General features: G+C 47.5%; 1 protein-coding gene and 1 long non-coding RNA gene across 2 annotated transcripts; one reads left to right on the forward strand and one right to left on the reverse strand.

Moving 5' to 3' along the window:
* Positions 1 to 68: 68 nt before the first annotated feature.
* On the reverse strand, positions 69 to 1,330 carry LOC135807115 (uncharacterized). The gene is made up of 2 exons (XR_010551470.1): positions 956 to 1,330; positions 69 to 691 (listed from the first exon to the last, which is right to left on the reverse strand). It is a non-coding gene; the product is annotated as an uncharacterized LOC135807115 (long non-coding RNA).
* Positions 1,331 to 3,635: 2,305 nt separating this feature from the next.
* LOC135805566 (hormone-sensitive lipase-like) lies at positions 3,636 to 11,964 on the forward strand. Its single transcript, XM_065319622.1, has 4 exons — positions 3,636 to 5,322; positions 6,099 to 6,481; positions 9,081 to 9,237; positions 11,545 to 11,964. Exons 1-4 carry the CDS (start codon positions 5,209 to 5,211, stop codon positions 11,752 to 11,754), a joined length of 864 nt encoding a protein of 287 aa, XP_065175694.1. The 5' UTR covers positions 3,636 to 5,208; the 3' UTR covers positions 11,755 to 11,964.
* The last annotated feature ends 260 nt before the right edge of the window (positions 11,965 to 12,224 follow it).

Raw genomic sequence — 12,224 nt, forward strand, 5'->3', positions numbered from 1 at the left:
TGTATACTGCTTGTACCGCTTATCACAGTATCATACACACACAGTATGTGCACGTGCACTGCAGAGCATGTAGTTGAGTTATTAATACTCAGTCAGAACATCAAGAGAATCCATGAAATGCCTGCAGAAAAACAAACAAACAAGGGAAAGCAATTTATTGGAACGCTATGAGAACCACCCCACACCCTAAGTTATTGCACATAGCCAGTCGTATCTGCCCGTAGTAATGGTCAGACTTGTGCAAAGGCTACAGGGTTTGATGCACCCTGTGCAAATTCGAACAGGTGAATGCCATAACAAAAATAATCGTATCACCAATGTTCACTCTGTGTTGTATTTTGTCTTATACAGAGCTTACAACCCACGAGGAGAGAGCGGAGAAATGCTCGGCCCCTGGCAATGACTCGAACGCGACAACTGGGGCACCACTGTCTTGTCTTGACGGACAGCATTTGTTGCCATGCTTGCGAAATATCAGCACCCTTGCATGCCTTCAGCTGGCACACTTCCTGGCGTAGCAGATTTGCAGTACCTGATGCCTTGTGTAACCGTGTCGTAATAACATGCAGGAATGACTCCGTCGCCTCAGTAACACTCGCCTGTCTCATTGCCAGCAGTTTGCAAATTCCATGGATCACTGCACCTTCCATAGGCCTGTACACCATGATGGCACTACCACTCTTACATCGATCTGCACATAGACAAAGTATGGTTTGAGGATGGAGGTTTACATCATCTACGGTGATGATACATACTAGGTACACACGTAAATTTTCAGGACTTCAATAAATATCCTGTCACAGTGAACAGACAATGCATCGTGGGCAGACTAGGATGAAAAGGATGGTGTCGACCACCTAATTTATCGGGTCAGTTCGGGCACTTAGGTATGCTACAGATTATACATTCGTGTCCACAAGGAAGAGACAAAAACATGCAAACGAAAGAATCTCACCTGTAGCCCACAGCTGAACATCCCCACAACTCAGGTCACCAAGTGAATACGTGGCGTCATCTACATCTTCCACGGTGGACTCATCACTTTGGCAGTCATCTCTGTCAAGCTCCATCATCCTTTACTTCGAAGGCCAAGGCACAAAGTATTATTACTTAGAAAAACAAAACGAACTGCTGACACTGGATTCGTTGTGTGCAGGATAACTTTATTGAGTTTTCAAATTTTTTGGACCAAACAGCGAACGCGTCCTTTTGCATGACCTGCGCCGCTTTGACCTCATGGGAAGTCCCTCGCCATGCATGCAGCGCGTGAGGTCTCAGCACTCGTGCCCGAGCTGAGGCAATCATCCGACGCGGTTGTGCATCTCGTGTCGCCTCCCGGTATTTTACGACTCCCTGCTCATAACCCTATCACCATAACAATCCTATTGCCATGTCAACTCTACTCTTTTTATGTGTGCAGGTACTACCAAGAGTCCATAACCCCCCAGAGTGTGCAACTCGTGATCCTTCTCAGCACAAATCAGTGCCGCAACGAAATCCAAACTTCATACGTCATGTAGTGAGTAGCTATGACGAAATGGGAAGTTTGGCCCGGACCTACTTCGCCCGTTTGCCCAATTTGGGGTCTTTCTTTACGAATCCACGGCCACGTAACACGCCTGAAACTGAAAGGCTCAAGTACACAAAGAATTATTTTAGAGTTGTCGAACAGTTTTCTCTTTTGAGTGTCTCTCCGATAAGAGAAGAACAATGGCCACTGTTGAACCTAAAGCAAAGCGCTCCCCATTGTCGCCGGAGTGCAGTGTCTCTGTGGACGATATTCGTCAGTTTTTGCTCGATCTGGGCTCCTCATTTTCTTCTCTCGATTGTCGAGTGTTGGAAATTGTACCAAAATGGGGCTGAGGAGCAGGTTGAAGCACATCTACTTCGAAATCGATCGGGTCTTCATGCCGTGCCAAGAGCTATTTCCATCAAATCTTGTAAATCTATATCCATGCCTATTCTTGCTATCCCGGAGTCACGAACTCTCCCAATACAAGCTTTTCAGACAACGAGCAGAGAAACTCTCTTCAAATAAAAAAATTCTGTGACTGTGAAATCAAAGCCGTTCTGCTGACACTGCATAGCCCGTGGAGCAAACGTTTTACGTGACACTTCCGTGGCTTGCTTCCACTTGGAACCCCCGCCGGATGTACCAGATATGCACATGGCCCCATCCGCCCATGCTTGCCCGGGGACCGGATGACGCAATGTTTGGATTTCGTTGCGCCAGACCCCAACCTGGAGTTGCACACTCTGGGGGGTTATGGACTCTTGGTACTACAGATCACAACGACAACAGCAACAACACTCAGCAAACCCTAATAATCATCTTATAATTATGTGTACAAGTCCTATATGCCCTAGATCTAGTTGTTACGTGCACAGATCCTATCGTTATTCTTATGTGTGTGTGTGTACAGGTCCTATATACCCTATTTGCAAATCTTGTTGCTACATTGTACATGTATGTGTACAGATCCTATCGTTATGCTAACCCAATCACCATCGCAACCCCCATCAACTCTTTGATGACGACCGTAATAACCCAATCACCATCACATACGTGTCTACAGGTACTGGAGAGTTGTTGAAAAAAATCCTCCCCCCGATTTACCTAACAGCAAGACTTAGTCAACTATTTTACTTACCTTGCATGAATTTATACAACAATTCAATCAGGGGGAGGGTCATGCTCATCGCCAGGTAAGATGCACATGTGCATTCACACGCGCAGATGTATGACGATAGTGTTGTACATGTAGCTGCAAACGACGAAAAATTACGAACAAATAAATCAAACGCTGAAAAATTACTAAAAAATAAATATGTCTATATATGGAATCAGACTACGAGCAAGAATTGTGTACGATCCTAATCGGATAGACATGCAATGGCCGACGATCACATACCTTGTACGAAGCAATGCCAAGGAGATGAAGAGGGATGTCCTTCTCTTGTCCGACTAAACGACTAGGCGAAAATAATTCCAGGACTAGGGAGGTTCTGCTATACGTGAAACGTAGAGAAATCACGTAGAGAGCAGGTGTCTGGGTTAGAGTCTACGGCTTCGCGTGTTTTGGCTCCAGATTTCTACGCGGAGATGGGGTTCTCTACGTTGTGGCACACGCAGAGAAAATGCGTACGGATTTGCTGGGTATCGATCAACTGCATGCAGAAAACTGCCAAATATGGAAGGGGAAATTCCCAGTACACATTCCACGTGACTTCTCTAGGTGAAACGTAGAGCAGAACAGCATTTCTTTACGTTACGGGAACGCGAAGAAAGTTCGCGTGATTCTTTGCGTCGCGTTCCCAAAACGTAGAGCAGAACCTCCCTATTACATGAAAAAAGGAACACTGTCACTACGAAATGATTTGAGGAAATGAAGATTGCTTCCATATGCGACGCTGGTCTAGGAGGGCGGCAGTTTTTGCACCATGGCAACCAGGAGTGCGCGCACGCGACAGCCACCAGCGCAAAGCGTTGTGTAGGCTGCGCGTGCGGAGATCCGGAGCTACGCGGAGAGCAGGGAGAGCGACGACACTTCGCCGTGACCCAGGTGAGCGGCTGAGCGCATACATCTCGTAACTCAAAGACAGTGCAGAAGCGAAAAAAGCACTGTCTTTGAATGAACAAGACGTTGGATTTAATAATAGTTCCTGAAAGTCACTCTACTTGGATTGGTTGGAACTAGCTTCTTTGCTAACTGTAATGATTTTGTTGAGGAGCGGTTTGAATTCGTTACTTTTCACGACAGCCTGACGCCAGCCTGACGCCAGCCTGACTTCTGGCTTGCAGTAGAGCTCTCCTTCCGATCCTGTCAATGGTCTCAGATTTGAAAGAAAAATACTCGAACAGTGATATTATTATTCTATACATCGCTTGTGGAAGGAAAGGGCGAGTGCTGGCAATCACTCAGTCTTCGCAAGTAGAGAATGTCCCTGCTGATTACCAGCTGAGAGACAGCTATTCTGTGCTGTGAAACGAAGGGACGATTCTTGAAGTGGAAGAACAATCGTACTAGATGTGATGATCTACTTGTATGCAATGTCACCCACAGTGTGTACAAACCTGTAGGCTAAAGCCGGTGTTACACTGGGGTTTTCTGGATCTTCAAAGCACCAGAAGTAGTATGTGTACTATTGAAAGCGCCCATTCCGTCTTGGAGGTGTGCATCACATTGACATTGTGCATGCGGTCTTTTACTAGTACATGTGTTTGGTCAGGGTCTCATCTGTGTGTGTGTGTGTCTCTCTGTTTGCTTGTGTGTCGGTGTGTGTGTGTGCGCGTGCGCGCGCATATGTGCTTATGTGTCTTCATGTGTGAGCAGTGTGTACTTTGAATGTGCCGTGCACAACTGTTTTGTGTGTGTATGCGCTTGCAATTGCCTTGCATGCGCTTTGAACATGTGTTCGTGTACGTGCTCCGCAGGACTTGTGATTTTGCCTGACCTTTGAAACCAATTGGACTGCCTGCCCTGGCAAGGGACTCTTATTGCCTAGCTTGTTGTTATGGCGGCATCAACAGTAGCACGTAACGCCACTCGACCTGTCGTTGCTTCACAGCGGCTGCTTTCTCGCTCCCGCTGTATCAGTTCGGCGTATTGCCCAGCTGCACCGTGTGGTGAAACAGCATACCGGTGCTCCCTGCTCAGTAGCTGTTGTCAGTACCAGGAACTTGGTGAGTGTAGCGGACACAGGTCGTGGCGAGTACACTGCGTCGCTGGTGACACACCATCACTGGCAATGCCCCGCGTCACGCAGTGCAGCGCGTCACTATTCCACTCCACCGCGTGTCACAACCGCAGCGTTGCAAGGGCTGCTAGCGCAAGTGCAGCGTCTCCAGCAGGAACAGCGCAGCAAAGGTGGCGGAGCACTGAGCCCGGAGCAGAGGTCCCGATTGGCTTCCGCTTGTCATATGCTGTGCGCTGCGATCGGGTCGTTGCTCAGCACCATCCCTTACTTGCTGCAGCAATGTTCCCGTTACAATGCTTACCCGGGTGTAGCCAGCAACGGACTGCGATCTAGTGTATCCATATTCTCCACGTGTACATTGGCGCTTGATGACATCATCAAGTCACTGCTTACGTCATCGAATACTAAGAGAGATTTCGCACAGGCTGTGTCAGCACTTGAAGAACATTCAGAGCTGCTCAGGGATCACGCGCAGCTTTTTAAAGTCATCTACGCTGTCGTGCAAGTGGCATGGACAAGACTGGCGACCTGATCGTTGATCATACTCAGTTTCCGGACGATTTTCTGGACACTGCTGAGAGTATGGAGCGGAGAAGCTTCTATGGACGGTGCCTCGGCCTTCATGTAAGTCACTGTGAGAAGTAAGGTGACATTTGTATGTGTGCTCTGCGACCGTAGAGTACAATAGCTGTCCGTGGTCTTTTGGATACTCCTACCCGATCCCCCTTTGGTGCGTCCATGGAGCTATAAAGCCGAGACCTCTGGTCGGCTGAGCTTAATGGGCCCCACCACCACATGCACACTCCATTATTCACCCCAGTGTCTGGAGATAATGTGGATTTTGTAGAGAAAAAAAAGAAGAAGAAAAACATCCGAGTTTCAAAACAAACAAACAAAGGTGTTAGCATGCCATGTGCGGTTGACGTTGACGATTTGTTCTGTACCATGCTCAACACTCTCTTTTTGCTGCAGAGTGCCAGCTCTGAGCCTTCTAAGGCAGTCATCATTCACTTCCATGGTGGAGGGTTTCTGGCGCAAACGTCACAGTCACATGTGCTAGGTCATTGGAAACAAATGGGTGTGCTTTGCTGCCACCATGCTCCATCCATTTCTCCGCTGCCGTAGCCAATAAAAAGATACTGTATCATGTGTGTAACACGGATGTGCACCAGGTTTTCATTTGGCCCCATATACAATAGTACAGTACTGCTCCATGACATCCAGTCGCGTCACTCAAGTACGTGCCGGGCGTTGCGCAGCCCTAGACCTGTGAACACTGGGCTGCGAAATGGTGCAAGGCGCAAACTTGACTCACGTGACCGGATTTCATTGAGCATCACTGTACATAATATTAGTATACCCTATGCATGTGTCTTCCTTGTGGTGTATTGTTCATGCAGAGCTATCTAAGCCACTGGGCCAACCAGCTCAACGTTCCCGTGGTGTCCGTTGACTACATGACGGCCCCCGAGCACCCGTACCCACGTGCCGTCAACGACTGTTTCTACGCGTACGCCTGGGTGCTGAGGAACGCCACCAGCCTGGGCACCACTGCCGAGAAAGTCATCCTGGCCGGCGACTCGGCCGGAGGTAACTTTGTCTTCGGAGTGGCATTCCTCGCTGCGCAGTACCAGCTTCGGAAGCCATGTCTGGTGCTGGGCGCGTACCCTGCTCTGAAAATCTCACTAGATCTGTCACCGGCACGCTGCCTAAGCGTAATGGATCCGCTGTTACCCATTGGAACGCTGCGGGCATGTTTGAATGCGTACCGGGGGAGTGGCAGGTGAGATACCAGTTCTTCTTTTCCTTGGAAATTTCACTGTATAGTGCATTCCTGGGATTAGCAAATTAGAATTGGCAAACGTTGGCATCTTTGGATAGTGACAGCTGATAAGAGGTGCATAGACTGTCACTCCAGTAAAAATTCCTTCGGTGCAAATAGGATTGCCCATTTCACAATATATACCCTTACCTTGTAATGTGAACAGTCGGCGTGGAGACAGTAACTTTTAAAATTATAGCTAACGTGGTTGCGATATTGGTGTGTGACAAGCAAGGTGGCATGAAATAAAAGTTAAACTTCAACATTAACCCTTTCCATGCTAATGACGTCTATAGACGTCATGCGCGCTGTACGCCAAACGACTAATGACGTCTATAGACGTCATGAGATTTGCGCAGTACTTCACAGCGCATAGATGAGTGTACAAACTTTTGTAACTCCGTCAAAAATAAGTCTATCGCTATAATCGATACGCTGTTGGAAAGGTATTGAGCTCAGCTTTCTAGCAATATAAAGTTCTTCGCGATAGGTGAAAGATTGACGGAGCGGCGACGGTGTGAACACGGAATTCACGGCACTGAGCGTTTTGTTCACGCAGTTTTTTTGTTGCGTGCCAGGGGATTTCCCTTTGGCGCAGCGCATGCGTAATGGACACCAGCGGAAGCACGTGGATCTCAGCTTTGCAGCGCAGTTTGAATCGTGAAAATCGGCTGAACTGGAAGAAGAAATCGAAAAGAATGTGAGGTCGAGTTGCTGTGCCATTCCGAGGCATCGTGAAGTAGTTTCAAGAGGACATAGAAGTTGCACCTCTGTGCATATTGAGAGGAGAGCTACCAGGATGGATTCGCTTGGTCCTGATCTTTCCAACAAGCCCAGGATGACGAAAATCCATCAAGGTGAACTGAATTGAGAGAAAAATTCGTTCGGACCTTTGCGCGAAAACGACACCAGGAGAGTCAGTGCGCTGGAAAGGCAGTTTGCTGGAGTAAAAGGGGTCAGCACGGAAAGGGTTAAATACCCAGGGTCTAACACCCTTTTCTCCTTTCATCGGGTGTGGAGTGCTGTTTCGACGACCCTGCGTATCCTTTCCCAGACCTCAGGTGTGAAGTACCTCACCTGTGAATCACTGAGGTGGATGTCCCCTAGAGGTACGCTCAGGGAGTACGTAAATACCAGCGTTTTACTACTCCCTCATACGTTCTACTGAAGTTTGACTGTATGCGACGTAGTGACAATGATAGGCGTTACATTACTTTGTCCACGCCAACGTAGGCACCTTCTCTGGGAGGTTGCTCAGTGCACCCAATGTGAGAGCTGTTCGCACAATATGGGACGGAATTGGCTGTAGGCTGCAGTCTCCCTCTGCGTGCGTGTGTGTGTCCACGTGTACTACGGTGAAACTACACCAAGTCACGTTCTTAGCACATCGACAATCAACTTTCACACTTCATGTCTTGTGCTTATGAAATGTGAAAGAACCTACAGTGCTGCTCAATGAAATCCAGTCGAGTCACTCACGTACGTGCTGGGCGTTGCCCTAGACCTGCGAACATTGGGCTGCGAAATGGTGCAAGGCGCAAACTTGACTCACGTGACCGGATTTCATTGAGCAGCACTGTACAGTCTGTATCGGCTATAGCGTACCCTTTTGATTTCCGTGATTGTATCACTATAACCGATGCATCACTATATGCGATACGATCGATTTCTTTCGATCGACACATTAAAGGCAAGGAAATACTTCCAGCATGGCGTTTTGACAAATGAGCATGCTGCATAGTTGACAGTGCCCGCATTTCCATAAAAAAATTCTGTTATGTACGTGTACATGTGTCACTGTCAAAATAAGTAACGTGAAGAAAGTAAAAAAATAGGGCCTTTGATATTATTGCAACATGTATTTTAAAGTTATCACTATAGCCGATAATAATGTAGTGTGTTATGCATGTTTTGATTCTTTGTTGCCATCATAATATCCGATAATATCATTACATCCGATAATATTGGTTATAGTGATATTTGTACTGGATAAAATACGTTTTGCTTTTGATATTTCGTACCAATATCACTGTAGCCGATATATTCTTATATCCGGTCACTCTATAGCCGATACAGACTGTACTTTAAAGTGCTTTGCTGTGACTTTGTCACTTTCTGGTTAGCTGTGATTTTGTCACTTTCTGGGTAGCTGTGTATGCTGTGCACAACCGGATTTCATTGAGCAGCATTGTATGGTTTTGTCACTTTCTGGGTAGCTGTGTGCACATCACCTCAAGCTTTGATTTTCATCACTTCGAGCTTTGATTTTCACCACCTGGAATTGAAACAAAACTGCGTCGCTTCCTTTGTCCTGCTTTCTTTATCTGATGCAACGTTGGTGATGGATGAGGACAGAGAGCTCTGTGACTAGAGGCAGGTGTTTGGTGGACGTGGACCGTGTGACTTGCCTTTGCCCTTGCTATAGTCTCCTTAAAGTCATCGGAATCCACTCTCTCAGTCTCTCTGTGCTCGCACTGCTAGGCTATGCTGTGGATGTACTCCGCAATGCTGATTGCTCTGTGAGTACCAGTTCATGGTGTTCTTCTCTTGTCCTGTCCAGCACGCCAGAGTATCACCCGAACACCGGTCACCTGTCACAGCTGCAGTCGGGCATCCACCAACGTCATGCCACCATCCTGAATGCTTCGCCGGCCTACCTCTCTCCACTGCTGGCCAGTGATGAGATGCTGCACAGCTTACCATCGGTTGCATTGCTGGTAAGCCACTATAGCACACATGGCAGTACGGTATGAGCTATGCATTCACATACCAGTAGCTGAGGAGTGCTAATTCCGTACTTATCGTATTGACAAACTGGCCTATTGATCAGGAACTGTCCGCAAATACACCCCTGTCCAAAACTCTTTCGAGAAGGAACCTTTCCGATGCCCCGGAAAACCCAAGCACTGCTATACCACACGTAGGTGTGTGAATTGTGACTAGATGCAATAGTCATGTACATGTAACTAAGTTAGGCAACCTTACAACATGTGCAATGTTGGAAGTCTGTTTCACCAAAAAGGAGACCTAGAGTAGAGAGTCTTCTGTGTAGTCTCTACATGTGACATGATGAGCATGTTAACAACCTAATTCTGAAGTACAGTCATGCACATGTACGTACTTCACAGGATCTGCTGGAGCCACAGAGTCAGAGGTCAGCAATGTTGTGACAGGCCCTGGCCTGTAGCTCTGGGTCTGGGTGTGATGTACAGTCAGATCTCGCTTATCCGGATCCCTCGCGACCCGGAAGAAAATAGCTGGCTACAGATTTACAGCATACGTGATGCATCCAATGTAACCGGTGTTCGGTTATCCAGTTCCCTCGCCTATCCGGATATTTTTGTGGAAAACGGATGTGTGCGGTTAAGCGAGGTCTGACTGTACTGTTAGCATTTTCAAGCCTTACTGATCAATGCAAGGAGCAGTCTGTGTGTAATGAGTAGCTATGTCTGGAGCAGCTAGTCTGCGTGATGCATCCAATGTAACCGGTGTTCGGTTATCCAGTTCCCTCGCCTATCCGGATATTTTTGTGGAAAACGGATGTGTGCGGTTAAGCGAGGTCTGACTGTACTGTTAGCATTTTCAAGCCTTACTGATCAATGCAAGGAGCAGTCTGTGTGTAATGAGTAGCTATGTCTGGAGCAGCTAGTCTGTGTGTAATGAGTAGCTGGCCATGTGAGTTCCATAGAAAATCGATTGTGCCTGAGACATATTGCGTGTCTGGGAAGGGGTGTTAATAGAGAGGTTAAGCTTTACGTGACACGAAAGTTCAGCTCGCGCGTTGGAAAACAACGCAAGTGACCTGCAGCTCACGTCGAAATTTGGAGGTTTACGCCTAATTTGACGTGATATTGCGCATCACGTCAGAAATAACGTGCAGCTTAACCTCTCTCTAATAGTCAGTCATGTGAAGTGTGCACAGAGCACCTTGGTAAGCACATATAGATCATCTACATGTATGTGCTGGACCCTGCTAGGAATGGGAAGGTGGGTTACTAGCACCCCTTCCACAGAGAGTAGTGTGCAGTATGAGCTGATAGAACTTCCATGACAGCGACCTCCATTGGAGAAGGACCCCTGCTGTCTAGTGGAAGAGTTGCCTGAGGCTCAGCCGTACTTCTTATCGGTATCTTTGAGTACAAGAACATTTCAAAATGCTACATTATTGTGCTCCTTTGTGGGTGTTCAAGTAAGAAAGCTATGTTTCTTTGCCGATAGATTTCTTCGTGCTATGGGTCATCTCTTACTCTGTGTGTGTGTGTGTGTGTGTGTGTGTGTGTGTGTGTGTGTGTGTGTGTGCCAGCTAGTTCAGTTGGTGGGTACACTTATGCCTGATTGTGTTGGGTATGTTGCCAACGGGCTCGGCTGCTTGAAGGTGTAATGTTGTACTTGCCACCTTTGTTGGTTCCAGGGTTCGTATACTTTCTATTTGAAGTATACATACCTGTTAACCATGGACTGCTTCTGGCTAGATTAACTCTTGTGTAATCGATGGTGCTAGTGATGTCTAAATCAGATCCAGCCTGATTTAGCCACCCGCACTAGTAGCAAGTATTACCTCCACTGGGGGCAGGGGTAACTGCAGTTGGATCCCAGGACGGATACCCTGATGCCGTCAATCCTTTTTCTGCACCTTGTCCACACCCACTTACTGAGGTGTGGTGAGCCCATAAGTGGGATCGTTTTCAAGTCCACCCAGAGTTTTGGGGATTTCAGGGGGTGTCGGCCGTTGGGCGGTTCAATAACCAATTGAGTCATCTTTCCAAGATTCCTTTAGAGTCTCTCTCCCCTCTCCCGGGGAGACCCACGTGACCAGTTTTGGCAGTGAGCAACAAGTACAAGTACAGGTGTGTGTGTGTGTGCATGTCTCTCTCTCTCTCTCTCTCTCTCTCTCTCTCTCTCTCTCTCTCTCTCTCTCTCTCTCTCTCTCTCTCTCTCTCACACACACACACACACACTCTCTCTCTCACACACTCTCTCTCTCTCCCTCTCTCTCTCTCCATCCGTTCTGTTGTACCTTTCAGCCAAGTTCATTTGACCCCCTCTTGGATGATTCCATCGTCATGGCGCGTCGTCTGCACGCACTCGGCAAGGATGTGACACTACGCCCATTCGACGGAATATCCCATGGCTTCCTCAACTTCCACGCAGTCAGCCGCTTGGCGCAGCAAGCCACCGGCGTGTGCATTGAGTTGATGGACGCAGCAATCAAGCAACACGACCAAGATGTTTAGTCGTGATACAAGTAGTCCCTATTGCAGTACGAGATGTCACCACTCATGCGTTCTCAGTGCAGCACCGGACATTTGCCCATTGGCACTCATTTTACGAGTATTGAACTATTTAAAAAAAATACTTAAGTAAGGTCCATAATTAGTTTTCTTCCCGTAGCTATGCAGAAGACGTTACTTCAGTAACGTCTGGCGCTAGCCAGGGTCCACACAGCTTTAATTTGGTGTTTGTGTGTTTGTGTCACGCCTGGCGCTATCCCGTATCTGTCCCGTACCGTACCATCAAACACAGCTGGCCGCAATATTCAAATAGGGCTTTCAACCGCAAGCAACGTGAAGCAACTTGGAAGAATGAGTATGAATGCGAAGTGTATGGGGGAATGCATGTAGGGCGATAGTGCGGGTTCGAATCCCAGGTAATGCCCGAAAAAAATAGGAGAATTGAAAAATTTATAACATCCCTTTTCTTTTTT

The sequence above is a fragment of the Sycon ciliatum genome, chromosome 1, assembly GCF_964019385.1.
Source record: "Sycon ciliatum chromosome 1, ocSycCili1.1, whole genome shotgun sequence".
NCBI classification, from domain to species: Eukaryota; Metazoa; Porifera; class Calcarea; order Leucosolenida; family Sycettidae; genus Sycon; species Sycon ciliatum.